The sequence below is a fragment of the Prosopis cineraria genome, unplaced genomic scaffold (assembly GCF_029017545.1).
Source record: "Prosopis cineraria cultivar Desert tree isolate PC_DT_omini unplaced genomic scaffold, ASM2901754v1 PC1, whole genome shotgun sequence".
Taxonomy (NCBI): Eukaryota; Viridiplantae; Streptophyta; class Magnoliopsida; order Fabales; family Fabaceae; genus Prosopis; species Prosopis cineraria.
Genome location: NW_026555332.1, coordinates 18,525,255 through 18,542,480, shown reverse-complemented (window position 1 = coordinate 18,542,480; position 17,226 = coordinate 18,525,255). Strand labels below are relative to the sequence as shown.

Here is a 17,226-nt window from a genome sequence, read left to right as displayed (position 1 = left end):
AAAATAGTGGTTGAGTTCTCACGGGCACAGTAACATTTACAGACATGCCTCCTAGATGCCTTTAGTAGTACGAAAGAGAAGAAATGTTTGGCCAATCTTTGGGGTCATGGAATTAATGAGCCAGGACTTCACCATTTTAGTTTCAGCATTCCATACCTTGTGTTTAGGGTCATGCAAAGGTGGTTTAGTGGTTTCTCCCCGTGAGATAATCCTCTTTTCCTTGCCAGCAACGTACATGAGTACTCCTTGAGACCACTGTAGATAGTTGTTGCGATTGAAGCGGTGCATTGTGATAGAAAGCAGCTGATTTTCTGTCATAGAGGGACATGACAGAGAGAAACCAGCACTACCAGGAGTCCGTCCTTTGTGTTGCTCTCCGTCTTTGGGCTTCTCATGTTCATCCACTGTGTTGAGAGCGTTGTAGGTGCCAAACTGCATCATAACTTTGATTGATGCTCCGATACCATGTAGAAACAGAGGTGTAGTGCACCTCTATTTTTAATTCATGCGATACATCTTGTGTATATAGATGGGATTAATATAGGCTACAGCAAACCCTAAACCTAGGATCATATATATAATATCTTTGACTAATTATTAGTATCTTAGGTTTATCTTCTAAGATATAATATAGTAACAGAAGACATTATATCAAGAACTAACCTGGGGAATTATTGATAAAACAATAGTAATAATAAACAGAAACTAATAAAATATTAATAAAGTAATAGTAATCAGCGCCTCTTCAACAGCCCCCATTTCCTTTAAAGCATCAATTACCCCCATTCTCAGTAGTTATCATCAATACATTTTTAATATATCTGTAACCCCGAGTATTTAATATCTACTCCTTCTGAACCTATATGTTAGACACTTTTAACCAAATCATGAGGATTGAGAAAGTTGGTTAAAATTAGTTAAGAGTCTTGATATTTTATTTTAATTTTTTCTCATGGAAATCCTAAGTCACCCTTAATTAAAATTATTAACTTTACCTTTAAATCCTAAAGTCAAACATGCCATCTAAATGAACCAATTAGATATGTAGGCATTTTCAGAAACAACTCATTGGTGCTTTATCAAGTTTTATAAGGTATCTTATATTAAGGACCAAGAAAAGCTTCTAAAAGGCATCTTATATTAAAGACCGGAGGGAGTATATTATCTTTGTAACCCTGAGACCTAAATATTGCAGAACAGAGTAAACCTCAATTCCCCCAAATATCCTATTCTTTCTTTTCTTCTCTTCACTCTTTTTCTTCCTAGAAAGAAGGTGAAAATATGGAAAGCTGAAAATCTACTGAATTTTGTGATTGGCACTTCAATATTGCTGTACTACATGCGCAATCCCAACCTCTGCCTTTTGTTTTATCTATTCCTGTTTATATGTCAGCTAAGAACGTAACAAAAAGTTGTTGAAACTAACCTATCTTGCTCTGTTTTGCAATATTTATTCATGTTCATTCAATTTCAAGACTTTACCATTGTCCCTTGCCTTCTTATCTGCGTGTTTACTCATTAGGTAATAGTGTTGGCTTTCAGTTCAGACGAGGGTTGGGTTGAGATGATGTGGCAATGTGGTGATGTTGGCTTTGAATTTCACTTGGCACCGATTTACTATTGTTTATTCAATTAGGGACTGAGTTGCTATTATTTTAAATATAGGGACTGAGTTGCTAGTTTTGAAAGTATTGTGATTGAGTTGACAACTCAATGAAATTATAAGGATGTATTAATTAACTCTCCCGATTTTGAATGTTGATTGAAATATTGAAAGATATGCAGTTTGGCCAGTTGTCTTGAAAATATGCATCTGCTTGATTTTAAATTTATTTCTATATTTTGAGTAATTCGTGATTTTCTAGGAGGAAAGTGATGTGCACAATGATGCCAGAGAACAAGGTGAAAGACTGGAACTAGCTAATGTAGATGCTACAAGCTTTAAAACAAAGGAACCTATAGGAGTAGAGGAGAGCAGCAGCGTAGAAGATGACAATACTATGGAGGTTGACTGCAAAAGAAGTTATTTTACTAATTCAATTTGTTTTGAGTGATGATTTTTTGACCTGGAAATGTGGGTCTTGTTTGGTTCTTTTCCTATTTTTTATTTTTAAAAATACTCCCTCCAGTCCTTATTGTGAAACACTTAAGAAAAGTTAGTTTTTTTCTTGATATCATCAAAAAATGAGATGTACTTCCTTTTCAACTGCATTAAATATCTTCACATTGATCAGGAAGGGGGGAAATTGGAAAAAGTGGTTTAACTATTATAATGTGTCCTACATTTTGAATCAAAAATTACTTCTGGAAGGTGTCTTGCAAATAGGACCGGAGAGAGTATTTTGTAAACTAATTTTTAAAAATTGTTTTCAAATCTGAACAAAAAGAAATTTGTTTGATTATGTTAATTTAAAATCAATTTTAGACTTAAAAAATTGACTAATAGTAGTGGTCGCCATAGTGGCCTATGATAGTGGTTGGTTATAATGAAGGAAGTTTACAATAGTCGAATGTGGCATGCCTTAAAAACAAAGAAAGAAAACTAAACTAGATCTAAGATGTTTCCATTTTCTTTTGAAACCAAAAAATGAGAACAATTTTGAACACATTTTAATTCAAAACACTTACTCAAACAATTATTATTATTATTATTATTATTATTATTATTATTATTATTATTTTGTTTTTACAAATATAAAATAGTTTTTAAAAACAGAAATCAAACAGGCCCTTGGTTTTTTGAATTTTGTTTCCTGATAGTCTTTTTACTTGGTTGCATGATTCACTTTTGATGCCTGCAAGTAAATGAAGCATACATGCATTGCATGATGTAAATGTGTTTGATAGTTATTGCCTGATTCGAGATATGGAGATCAATTCAATTTTCTTCTATAACATTACATTTGACGTGTACTCATTCAGGCCAAAGCATTAGAAAGCTTGTGTGTCATTGAGATATGTAGAAGAAGAGAGCTTGGAGAGCAATTGGCTGGGGAAAAGCTACAGAAGCTATTGTTTTGATTGATGGTTGTTTGACTTGGAAAGTTGGGGTTTATTTGTTTTTTTCCTATTTTTTTAAAATTATTTTGTGAACCCAGTTTTTAAAAATTGCTTTTCAAAACTAAACAAAAACAATTTTAGACTTACAAAATTGGTTGATAGTGGTGGTTGCCAATGGTCAATGGTAGTGGCCAGTGATAATAGTTGGTCTTAGTTGAAGGTAGTTTACAGTAATCAAAGGTAATATTTTTTGAAAAGGGGGAAAAAAAATAAAGAAAACGAAAACAACTCTAAGAGGTTTCCATGTTTTTAAAATGCAAAAAATGATGACAGTTTTGAAAACATTTAAATTCAAAAAACTTACATAGAAGCTGATATGCATTGCATGATGTAAATGTGTTTTATAATTATTGCCTGGTTCAAGATATGGATCAATTCAATTTTCTTCTATAACATTGCATTTGACACGTACTCATTTAGGCTGAAGCATTAGAAAGCTTGTGTGCTATTGAGATTAGTCGAAGAAGAGAGCTTGAAGAACTATTGGCTCAGGAAAAGTATGAATTACTAAAACTGAAAGATCAACAAGATGAGACCATGGTTGAACTGCGAATGATCCAAGACCAAAATTCAGCACTTAACAGCCAAGTTGTTGATTCCCGGGCCATGGTAACAGAGTTGGAGGAGAAAATTTTATCTGCAGTGGAACTCTTGATTAGCTTCAAGGAAAAACGAGATAAGTTAAGGATTGAGCATGCAAATGCAGTCAGGGAAGTCAACAAGTTGAAGTTTGTGAATGCAGATTCTGAATATCCACATGAAGCAGAATTTCCCACATTTTCATTCTTAGAGATTAATGAGGCAACTAATGATTTTGATCCATCTTGGAAGATTGGAGAGGGAAGATATGGAAGTGTTTACAAAGGATTGCTTCACAATATGCAAGTTGCTGTAAGGATGTTACCTTCTTATGGCTGTCAGGGCCAACTGGAGTTCCAACATCAGGTCTTTATTAGCATTTATTCACTAGCCTGAAAATCATAATATGAACCATATTTTATATTGTGAATGGAACCTATAAATTACTTACATGCTTGTTCCCCTTTTTCTATGGTAAATGTTGAAGTTAGATGTGTGATGTTGTAATTTGCACTGTTCTTTTGTAAAATATTCCTATTAGAAGCAGTTTTCTAATGATTTTCTACTCATAATGATTATCGAGCTTATTAATGTCAATAATCAAAGGAAAATTACAAAAGAAAGTGGAAATAGAGAGAGAGAATAGTAGTTTTCTCTTGCTTGTAACCATTTCATTTGCTCCCCAAGCTATGAATGATATGGAAAGTACTTCAGGTTTACCATCTATGTTAGATTAATAGCCATTTGCCCACAGCCTGTGCACTTTGTTTTGGAAATTGGTGGTAGAATGAATTTGTATTTTTGTATTTGTTACTATTTGGTGTGTTGTAGTTTAATTGGAAATCATGAAGTGGATAAAAATTATGAAAAGAGGAACTTAAATTATTGAATACAAGAAATATGGTGGTTTAGAGACAATGGAAAACATGGCTTTAAGGTCAGTAGCTGTTCTGGTTTTACCCGAAAGTTTACGTCACTTCCCCTGTTTTAAGGTGTTGCTGCTTGTTCAAAATGTTTTGGCCTATCTTGTCCTATCTTTGAAGGCCAATTAGTAATAACTATTGCAATTTTGATAAGAGGCTAGTTGGTACCAATTTGGAGGTTAGATTGGGAATCAAATCATGCCACAAGTGGACAAGTTTAGAGATTTGGGAGCAACTATTCAAAGTGATTGTGAAATTGATGGGGGGTGTTGCACAAAGAATTCAAGCTTGGTGGTTCCAAGGGAGAAAATCTATGAGAGTTATTTGTGATTGAAAAGTACCTAATAAGCATGAAGGGAAATTTTATCAAACAACTGTAAGATCAAGTGTAATTTATGGTTGTGAGTGTTGGGCTTTGAAGAGACAACAAGAACAAAAACTTGTAGTAGCAGAGATGAGGATATTGAGGTAGATGTTTGGGTATACAAGAAAAGATTTGTAATGATCATATATGAGAAAGAGTAGGACATTTATTGAGAAGAAAATGATAGATAATCATTTAAGATTGGACATGTCCAAAGAAGGCTATGAGAAGTGCCAGTGAAGAACGTGGAACAAATAGCATTGAGCCCTATGAATAGGGTAGAAGAAGGCAAAGAGAATAATCAAAAGTTGTTGAATGAGACCTTTTAGTTAACAATATACCAAAGCTCTAGTTGTTCATAGAGCACAATAATGTCATTCCATCCATATAGTTGATCCTTGATAACAGCCGACTGTTAGTTTGTAGCAAGAAGAAGAAGCCTAGACTTGAAACACTATCGATAGATAGGGAAATTATTTATTTAGAATAACTAATAATGTTGTGTTGTCAGTATTTTAGACTTGCAGTTTATTTTAAGTGTTGTACTGTCATTTTAGTGTTGTGTTGTCAGTATTTTAGACTTGCAGTTTATTTTAACTGTTGTACTGTCATTTTAGTGTTGTATTGTCAGTCTATTAGGATTATTAAGTGTCGTGTAGCAATTATAGTAATTGCTAAGCGTTTTACAATATAAGCATGTAATTTCAGCATTATGAATGACTAGTGAATATTCAGATAATGTTTCAGGAGATTCTCCAACTGTTGGTTAGTTTATGAAAGTGAGATTCTTGCTACATAAATTAACAAATAATCTTCTTATTCTCTGTTTTATATTTCTGGTCTCAACAATTTGGTATCTAAGCTTGGTTATCCAGGATGGTGAGGCCAAGAAATAATAACAACCCTAGTGAATCAAGCCCAGATTCCATCACTCCTGCGTCCATGGAATCCATTTTGCAACAATTAAATCAACTTACCTCAAGGTTGAATGCTATGGACAAGGTCTCGGTAGAATTAGCAGCATTAAAAGTCTAGCAATAACAACTTATAAGAGAGACAGAATTCCATACATTTAGACAAGCAACCCGACCATGTTAATGATGAAGAAGATGAAAGACATAATCCTTGGTGGTTAAAAGAACCATTGAAGTGTAGTGTCCACAAACTAAGGTGGATTTTCTGAAATTTGAGGGAGGAGAGATGAGAGGATGGATACTTAAAGCTGAAAAATATTTTAGATATTATTTGACTTTAGAGGACATGAAAGTCGATGTAGCTGCAATGTATTTGGAAGGAGATGCTCTGGACCTCTCCGAAGGAATTAGTGTGCACGCTACAAGAAAATTTTGGACCAGCTGAATTCTGAAATCCCAATGAATTCCTTTGTGGAATCAAACAAGATGGCATGATGCAGGAGTATAGACTTGAATTTGCTAAGCAATCGGCACATGTCAAACAGTGGCCAAAACATTGTTTATTAGGGTTTTTTCTAAATGGGCTTAAGGAAGAATCAAGGGCTGACCTAAGAATATAAAAGCCCAAAACTATCGACAAAGCCCAAAGCCTAGCTTTGGAATATGAGTCCAAATTGCAATACTCAAAGGGCCCAAATCTTTAGTGAATAACTCCAGCAAATTCCCCTTGCAGTCAATGTGGCAAAATAGACTCCCAAGTGTTACCTTTGTGGAATTTGTGAAGAAAGTATTTCTCATTGATACTAAATATTGAAATACAACTAGGTATTTATACACTAAGATGAGAAAATAATAATAATGACTAATAAAGACTAAAAAAGCTTAGGAATATTTACAATAAATGTCTAATATTCTAATATTCCCTCTCAAGTTGGATCATAGATGCTAATCATGTCCAATTTTCTTATACAATTCTCAAATACAGGTCCAAGTAACCCTTTAGTCAAAACATCAGCATCTTGCAACTTTGCAGGCAAATATGTCAAACATAGAATTCCTTCTTCAACTTTTTCTCTGACAAAGTGTTGGTCAATCTCAATATGTTTAGACCTGTTGTGTTGTACTAGATTTAAGGCCATATTTATGCTAGCTTTATTATCACAGTAGAGCTTCAATGGTGAGCTTGCTTTTTAGCCACAACTCTTCAGCAATTCCTTGAGCCAAATGTCACAACCTCTCTTCAAAAAGAGAAGAAATCATGAGGTTATGATGCTTTTGGAGACATTCAGGACGATGCAAAGATTTCCAGGAAAGTCCAGGACGTTCAAGAAGAATCTAGGATGATCTAGAACAATCTAGAAATATATAGGAAAATCTAGAAGTTTTTAAAAGGTTCTAAAAACTTATAGAGAAATGTGGAGATGTCTAGAATATTCTAGGATATTCTAAGATGTTTTAGAACATTCCACACATATCATAAAGATTAGTCTGGAAATATCCTTGTAAATATCTAGATATTTGTTGTAGATATTTCTATAGAACATTCTAGAGGATGAATGTAAACTGTTGGATTGGATTAATCTCCACCGTCCATTAAGGAGGTGGGAAAACTCTAGAATAAAGGGGAAGTCTATAAATACCCCCTCACCTTTTATTTGTAAATAAACAAGAAAACCAAGTAAAGTTCTAAGCTTTCAAGTTCTCTCATCCAAGCTCTCTCTCTCTCTCTCTCTCTCGTGTGTTCAAGTTTCCTAGTCTCTTTGCCTACATTCTGAGGGTTTGGTTGATTTAGCAAAGATCAAGAGGTTAATCACGTTAAGGCAGCACGGTTCAAGGAAAGGGGAGTTCCAAGGTCGTGACCCAAAGCTTTCAATTTAGATTCAGCATTGTTTCTGGAAACAACTCTTTGTTTTTTGCTTCTCCATGTCACTAAATTTCCCCATACAAATGGAACAGTAGCAAGAGGTTGATCTTTATAGGTTCCATCCCAACTTGCGTCGGTGTAAACTTCGATGGATCTTTGCTCATGTTTTCTAAAGAACAAACCTCTAATGTGAGTGCCTTTTAGATATCTCAAGATCCTGAACACTCCCTCCATATGACTCTTCATTGGACAACTCATATATTGATTGATTACACTGACAGAGAAGGCTATATCTAAGCCTCGTATGAGAGAGATATATTAGTTTTCCAACGAGCTTCTGATATCTCTCTTTGTCAGCTGCTTCTTCCTTTTCTTTGACCTCCTCCTCCTCTTCTTCACCTTCCTCATTTACCTTAAGCTTCTTCTTTAGTTTTTTGACCTCAATAGGGGTTTCAATAGGTCTAAGCCCAACATACCTGTCATCATCGAGAGGTCAAGTATATATTTTCTTTGAGAAACATATATTCCTTTGCTTAACCTGGCAACTTCCATCCCAAGAAAGTATTTTAGCTTTCCAAGATTCTTGACTTCAAATTCCTTTCCAAGGGAAGCCTTCACTCTCTATATCCTCAAGGTAATCTCTGGTGAGTATTATGTCATTGACATAGATAATAAGGATGGATTTCTTGCTTCCCTCGACTTTAACAAACATTGCATGATTCGACAAAGCTTGCTTGTAACTTTGGACTTTAGGACTTTTGAGAGCCTATCAAACAAAGATCTTGGTGACTGTTTCAAGCCATATATGGACTTTTGTAGTTTACAAACTTAAGTTTCTTTGCTTTTATTACACTTAGGAGGTAGAGTCATATAGATTTCTTTTTTCAACTGTCCATTTAAAAAGGCATTTTTTATGTCAAGCTGGTGAAAAGGCCACTCAAGATTAGTCGCTACAGGTAACAAGACTCTAATTATATTCAATTTTGGCACCAGAGTAAATATTTCTTCATAGTCCAATTCATATGTTTGGGTAAACCCCCTTGCAATGTGTGCTTTCAATTTGTCAAGAGTTCCATCAGCCTTGTATTTTAGGATGAACACCCACTTACAACTGTTCTCCTTCCTTTAGGTAGATGAACAAGTTCCCATATCCCATTCTTTTCTAGGGCTCTCATTTCTTACATGACAGCTGATAGGTTCCACATCTACCTAAAGGAACAGAAAAAAGGAAGACCACATCCCGACAAACGAGCAGTCACACGAACAAAAGAACTTGAGATAGAGGAATATGGAAAACAAGTTGCCTAGACCTAGGGCACATTATAATCGGATCATAAATGTCACACCGATGACAGAGGAAAGCGTCGCTGGCCACCGTGGTCCTTCACACACTCCCACACACCACATGGCACTCTCTGGAGTAGAATCTTCAGTTGGCATGTGGGAGTGCCACGTGTTTCTGGCCATTGTCAAACTCTAGGATTTCGCCAATCGAACCCTTGTGCACTGCCCTAAGCCAGCAGTGAGATTTGGAACTCCCTCTACTACAATGAACAACAATGGCCAGAGACACTCCAAAGGCCACATTTGACGAGGCATCACTTAAAAAACCCTAGACGCCCTCAACCAGAGACCTTATATGCATAGACTCTAATACTGTGTGGAATTTGAGAAGAAAGTATTTCTCATTGATACTAAATATTGAAATACAACTAGTATTTATACACTAGGATGAGAAAATAATAATAATGACTAATAAAGACTAACAAAGCCTGAGAATGTTTACAATAAATGTCTAATATTCCCACAAACTTCCACAATGACAATACCTACAACTTCAACTCCCCAACATAGTGCAAACACCATATGGAAGGCTAGGAAGTAGTTACATCAAGACAAAGGCTTATGTTTTATACGCAAAGAGAAGTTTGCTCTAGGACATTGTTGCAGAACTAGAAATTTAACACTCATGGAGGTTGCTGAGGAACACAATTCATGTTCAAAGGCTACAATAGTGTTGAATGAAGAAGAAAATCAAGAGGTGCATGCAGAAATGACTTTACGTGTTATTCTAGACCATCCCATGAGTACAAGTGTACAACAATGAAAATAGAAGGTTTCATTAATAAAAAAAAAAAAAGTATTCATCTTCATCGACAGCTGGTCAACTCATAATTTCATCTCATCAAAATTGGTGAAGGAGGTACAACTTCCTACCAAGCTTGTTCCTTCTTTTGGTGTACAGCTATGGAATGGCAACGTGATCAGCTGCCATGAGGTTTTCTCTCAAATTACTCAAAATTCAATCTTTAGAAATTATGGAAGAATTCTGCCCTTTCTCTCTCAAAGGCATTGATGTAGTGCTCGCATTAAGTTGTTAGCCTCTTTAAACACTATACAAGCTAATTGGCAATGTATATTCATGATTTTCTGGATCAATTGCAAGCGTCATAGGTTACAAGGGGTGAATGTGGGGGTACATAGAGAAGCAAGCATGAGAGCAATGACACGGCAACAATCTACAGATATATCACCTAGCACATTCCAAAATGTTCTCTAAGGAATCTTGGACAATTTTGGATCTATATTTGCTGTTCCAACATCACTTCCTCCTTTTTGAGAAAGGTTCTACTCCATTCCTTTGCATCCTGATGTTGCTCCTCTAAATATTCACCCTTACAAATATCCACATTATTTGGAGGATGAAATTGAGAAACAGGTTTGACACTTATTGGAGAAAGGCTTTATTCATCTCAGTGAAAGCTCATATGCATGCCCAGTCCTCTTAGTGAAGAAAAAAGATGGCTCCTGGTGTTTTTGTGTAGATTACAGAGAATTGAACAAACTTACAATGCCAGATAGATATCCTATACCAAACATTAATGAGTTGATTAGTGAGCTTCATGGTGTGTTAGTATTTTATAAAATTGATCTTCGTTCAGGGTATCACCAGATTAGAGTCAAGCCAGATGACATCCACAAAACTGCCTTTAGAACTTATTTGGGACATTATGAGTTCACAATGATGCCATTTGGCCTTACCAATGCTCCTTCAATCTTTTTGTCAATCATGAATGACTTGTTCCGACCTCAACAAGATGGAATTGATAAACGATAAAATTGACACATCCTTAAAGTTGCTAGAGCACTAATGTTATGTAGCAATGTTCTTAAATGTCACTGGGATGATGCAGTTCTCACTGCTATTTTTCTCATCAATTGCTTACCCAACAAAATGTTTTCCTTTCAAACACCCCTACAAGGTTCTCCATTAAACCTACATACTTCCATTTGTCTTTGGCTGTACCACATATGTTCATCTTCACCATAGTGATAAACTTGAGCCCAAAGCTGTTTTGACCCCATCACTAAGCAGCTCTATGTTACATGTGATGTTACTTTCCACATGAACAAGTCAAAGTACTCTCAGTCTTCAATTCAAGGGGAGAGTTGGAGTGAATTTCAAACCCAAACCAAAACAACTCAAATTGAAACACCTATCACCTTCGAATCTGAACCTCTAGATCTTATCCTTCATCAGTCCATTGAAAGTTATAATGTGCTTAATCCTAGTCCAAGAGAGAAATCTGAGGCAAGGGCGACACTAATCAACATATGAAGGTCTATGCATGAAAGCACAAGACAAGTAATGCGCCCTAGGCTCCTAGCACTCACCAAGAGTTAGAATCAATGATAGATTTTAATAAAGAAGCTGGTGTGCTTGAGGATGAACAGATGATTGTGAAAACAAGTGAAGTGGCAGGAGACCTTGATCTTCCTGTAGCTGTAAGAAAGAAACCCAAAGCTTGCACTAAACATACTATAGAAAGGTTTGTCTCTTATCAGGTTCTCTCCTCATAGAATAGTGCATTTGTTACTCACCTCAACAACATCAAGGTACCCAATACTATTAATGAGGCAATGGCTTCACTTGAATAGAGACAAGTTGTGATAGAAGAAATGGAGGCCCTAAGAAAGAATGATACTTGGGAGATAGTTGATTTGCCCTATAGAAAGAAACCTACTGGTTGTAAGTGGGTGTTTGCACAAAAATTCAATGCTGTGAGAGTCTCAATAAATATAAAGCAAAACTTGTTGCAAAAGGGGTTCTCGCACTAGTGGCAAAGCTCAACACAGTAAGAGTGATGCTGTCCTTGGCTAAAAATTTAGAATATTCTCTACGCCAGTTAGACATCAAAAAATGCCTTTCTAAATGTGATTTGGAACAAGAGGCATACATGAAAATTGTCTCTTGGCTTCCCATGAGAAAGATCAAATCAAGTGTGTAAATTGAAGAAATCATTGTAAGAGTTGAAACAATCCTACTGAGAATTGAGATTGGTGTGCACAATTCACCTGAGTTCTTAAAATGGACAGCTATACTCAAGGACAAAGTGACCATACTGTGTTCTTTAAGCATCATAATGGCAAGATGACTGTCTTGATAGTGTATGTTGATGATATTATTCTTACATGGGATGATACGGATGAATTAGGAAAGATTGAATAGGCATTGGGCAGAGATTTCTAGATAAAGGATCTTGGTGAAATGAAATACTTCCTTGGGATGGAAGTTGCCCAATCAAAGAAGGGGATTTATCTCTCAAAGGAAGGACATTCTAGATCTCCTAAAGTAGACATGCATGTTGGGTTGTAGTCTAAGTGATACTCCCATACGAGCAGATAAATTGGTAATGAAGAAGACCTTGGCAAAGTTGTTGACGTGGGAAGATACCAATGCATGATGGGAAAACTGATATACCTCTCTCATTCCAAGATTGACATTGCTTTTGCAGCTAGTCTGGTCAATCAACACTCATGACCCAAAACAAAAACATTTGAATGAAGTGTATAGGATTCTTGGGTACATGAAAGCTACTCCTTGTGGTTTCATGTTCAAAAAATCAGTAAACAAGATGTAGAGATCTTTGCAGATGCCAGATTGGATAGGAGACCAAGAACATAGAAAATTTACATCCAGCAATTGCACATACATTTGGCGTAACTTGGTTACTTGGAGGAGCAAAGAGCAGAGTGTAGTTGTAAGAAGTAGTGCTGAAGAAAATTTGAGATCAGTTGCTCTTGGAATTTGTGAAGTCCTATGACTTCTAGAAGAATTGAAGATGAGTGTCGGTTTACCAATCACACTATGCTCAGACAATGTTGCAACCATTAATATCTCATATAATCATGTGCAGCATTACATGACTAAGTATGTTGAGATAGATAGGCACTTCATTAGAGAAAAGATCGATAGTAGTATCATCCACTTGCTCTACATACCTACTAGAGAGCAAACAGCATATGTTCTTACCAAAGGGAGCTCAAGACAAATTTGAGTATTTGTTTGGCAAGTAATGATTCAACTTTACAGTGAGTGTGGAAATCTGATATTGACATAATTAGATAGAATATTTTTGTTTTTATTAGGATAGATTTTATTTTATTTTCCTGTATCTAGTCCAAATTTCTCGCTGAGATTATTGGGCCATCTCTGTACATATACTGCTGTAGATGTATTTTCTTGTAGTCAACTTATAGCTAGTTTCTTTTTGTAAATGATATATTAGAGTAGTAGCTGATAGACCATTATAATGTTGTGATTCATGTAGGCTACCTCACTCAGTGATACAAGGCTTGTAAATCTTTTTTTTTTTTTTCATATTGCATGGGATCTAAGACAAATCACAAACTGTACTATTTATGGCTTTTATGTGCTTCATTTATGTTTTTTTTTTTTTCCTTTTCAAAATGATGAACTTACTCTCTAGAATGCTTTATTTTTTCTACTTATCAATCAGTCCATCTCAATTCTGGCATTACTCTAACAATCCTCTAACATGAAGTTTCTGTGGACCTAAATAATGTTGACAGATTGCCCAAAGTAATATTTATGTGACAAATTCAACTTTCTGAATCCATACTAAGAATTGCTGGTGTTGTCCATATTATTCGATGAATTTCAGGTTGAGGTTTTGAGTAGGGTAAGACATCCAAACATTGTCACACTGATTGGAAGCTGCCCGGAAACTAGATCGCTGGTCTATGATTACCTTAACAATGGCAGCCTTGAGGAACACCTTGCCCGCAAAGACAAGACTCCACTTCCTTGGCAAATTCGAATATCCATTGCTGCTGACATATGCTCTGCTCTTATCTTCCTTCACTCCAGCAAGCCTTGTATAATCCATGGGAATTTGAAGCCCAGTAAAATTCTCCTTGATGTGAACTTTGTTGCCAAACTTTGTGATTTGGGCATTTCTTCTTTGGTCCAGCGCAGTGGGCATTCAGCTGATAGTAACACAACAGTCAACAACAGAAATGAAAGTTCGGTGTATGTGGATACAGAATTTCTTATCACTGCAAAGCTCGTGCCAGAATCCGATGTGTATTCGTTCGGAATCATATTGTTACAGCTTTTAACAGGAAGACCTATTTCGGGAATAGTAAGGGATACAAAATGTGCATTGGAGAAGGAAAACCTAAAAGCGGTATTGGACATTTCAGCGGGAGAATGGCCACTTTATCAGGTTGAACAGCTGGCATATTTGGCATTGAGATGTTCTGAGAAGACCCGGATGAATCGGCCAGACCTTGTATCAGAAATCTGGAGTGTTCTTGGACCGTTAAAAACTTCATGTAGTAACACGTCACCATATTTGACTTCCAAGAAGCTTCATCGTCCTCCTTCTCACTTTGTCTGCCCCATATTTCAGGTGAATATCATAAGCTCCTCCAAATATATTATAGGGGGAATGACATTTTGGTCTCAAAAGATTTTGCTGAATAATAAGACGCAAATAATTTTTAAACAATTGCAAATATAGCAATCTTGTTTGCTTACAAGTAGGGGTAACTTCTGAGATATAAATGCATTATTTGCAACTAACGTTCCTATATTTGCAATTGTTTATCTATATCTGCAGCTCATTTTTTCAGCAAAAATTTTTGGGGCCCAACTGTCATTAAACTGGAAAAACATAATTTTAACTAATTTAAATCTATTAGTTTTATAATAATTTTTAAATGAAGATTAAAAAAAATCATTCATTCCTCTTATAAAACTTTCAAATAATGGAACGTTTTGTTCCATTTCACCCCATCTCACTCCACCCTATTCCACTTTGTTAATGTTCATTCCTCTCCATTCTATCATATGCTCTCAAACATAACCTAGGTGTCATTCTTCCTTTATTTTAACCAATCCATCATTGCAGTCTAGAATATTATTTACTTTCATAATTTTCTCATGTTTTAATCAAATGCCTTTACATGTTGGTAGTTAGTAAACAGTTATGGCATGTGAATTGCTAACATGTACACAAGATTTACTGACAATTTCAAAGCAAAGCCGATCAATAGTCATTACCGAGTAGTAACGTCACGTATGGATCACACTTATGATAAATTTGCCCCACAGGTTTAAGTGGAACTCTGGATCCATCATCTATTCTGGGACTTAGTGTCATTTTTATAAAAGAGATAACTTTTATACATATAGAAAAGCTGCATTCATACTTTGAGAATCTGTACAACTCAAGATGTACTGAAGCGAAATTATCTCCTTGACCCAAGTTGTAAGAGCGCACGGCAAATTACACTAAAAAATAATAATAATTACCTGGTTGACAAGGTAACTATAGATTTCTTGTTGGATTGTTATCTAATGCTTCATTGGTATTGTGTTTGAAATTGTAGGAGGTCATGAAAGATCCTTTTATAGCTGCAGATGGCTTTACGTATGAAGAAGACGCAATAAGAGGATGGTTGGATAGTGGTCACAATACTTCGCCAATGACAAACCTTCAGCTTGAACACACCAACCTGGTGCCTAACTATGCGTTACTCAATGCCATACAGGAGTGGCAGCAACTGCAATGACATATTTGCCCTTGATCAATTCTACTTGCACATATGTATAGTGACAATCATAATTCACTGGTTACTCTGTTCTACACTGTAATACTAACCATGTAATTGATTTAGCAAAATATGCCTGTCATTTACCATCACAAAGGTACACATAATTGATGTTTTATAGAGGGTCTATAGGCATCATCCCATTTTATGAATTCTTACACATTTAAATTTAAATGCTCTCTTGAGCTTCTCTGTTGATGGATTTGCTATATAATATTCTCTCATTAAATTTATATAGATTTGTTATTTAAAAATGTACTGAATTTGTACCCGCCTTTTTTTCTTTGGATAACTAGTGCATAGCAAGAAATCATGCAAAGAGGATAGAATGAGGACAAATCAGTCAAGCATTCTCGCTTTGTGATGGAGACAGCTTGGAAGACTTGACATAAGAATTTACCTGAGAGCATGCATTTTTTTTTTTTTAACAAAAAAAGCTATAAACAGATTTGAATCCTGCTTAATAGTTTGTTTGACCAAAATAATTTCCACCCATCTAAATACTTCTGTTTGATTAAAATACTCATTTATATATTTAAAAAAAAAGATTAATAATAAATTTTGGTAGCCATGCGAGTTTGCTCAAATGAATCACATTGATTTTGTCTATTGATGTAATTTCTTGTAAGTAATTGATAGAATCACGCATGAAATTGCACTTAAATTGTTTTAAAAATGTATATGTGATAAATTGCATGTGAACTTCTTGATCTCATGCATGGTATTGCACTTCTGAATAAATATTCAGTTTTATGTGCTAAAACTCGCATGAAATCTCATTGATCTCATGCGTGGTTTTACATTTATGAATAAGCATTCAGTTATGTGTTAAAACTCACGTGATACTTTTTTGCTCTCTCATGTGGTTTTACACTTGTGAATATACTCACATATTGGAGTGATAAATTTTGCGAGTGAACCATTAACTCTCACATCATCAATTCTGTGTGACAAATCACATGTGGAATCTCTTTCCTCTCACGAGTGACATGGCTAGTAGAAAGCTAAAGTCAATCTATATGGTCAAAACTCACATAAAACCAAAAAGCTATCACGTGTGAAATGCCGAGCAATAATGCACAAACTTGTTTGGGTGCATTTTCACACATGGAACAATACATAACTCAAGCAAAAGAAATATAGATTTATGAATCAATAATCATACAAGTGAACAATTCTAACTTGACTTGAGATGACTTAAGACTCAACAAAGCAAAAATGTAATTGTGCACCAAGTGATAAATCATGTATGGCTATCATCAGTCTCATGCATGATTTTACACTTTGACACAATGTAATGAAGCATAATTGCTAAAACTTGCATGGACAACAAAGGCTCTCATGCATAATTTTACATGCAGAAACAAAGCTTAAGGCATCAGATAATACAAGTGATAAATCACGCATGAATCACTTCCTGACTCTTGCGTGATCTAACAGTCAATGTGCCTAACCTGCAAAAACTCATGAATGACGTGCAGAATCACGCATGATTCGGCTTCTCACACTGTAAACAGCTTCTATGAAATTCAACACGCAAGAAAGATATTATTTGCAAGCTTTAATTTGCTTAGATGAGTCTTAATGCATATAAATGAAACA

General features: G+C 35.4%; 1 protein-coding gene across 5 annotated transcripts in view; it reads left to right on the top strand.

Annotated features, from left to right (window-relative positions):
- LOC129304798 (U-box domain-containing protein 32-like) overlaps positions 1 to 15,857 on the top strand; it is a 70,622-nt gene extending 54,765 nt beyond the window's left edge. For all 5 annotated transcript variants that reach the window (XM_054944600.1, XM_054944608.1, XM_054944616.1 and 2 more), the window contains 4 exons: positions 1,866 to 2,006; positions 3,481 to 4,005; positions 13,671 to 14,420; positions 15,403 to 15,857. In XM_054944600.1, the coding sequence (XP_054800575.1) occupies positions 1,866 to 2,006; positions 3,481 to 4,005; positions 13,671 to 14,420; positions 15,403 to 15,585 (1,599 nt within the window). In that variant the 3' untranslated portion in view covers positions 15,586 to 15,857. The remainder of the gene's footprint in view (positions 1 to 1,865; positions 2,007 to 3,480; positions 4,006 to 13,670; positions 14,421 to 15,402) is intronic.
- The last annotated feature ends 1,369 nt before the right edge of the window (positions 15,858 to 17,226 follow it).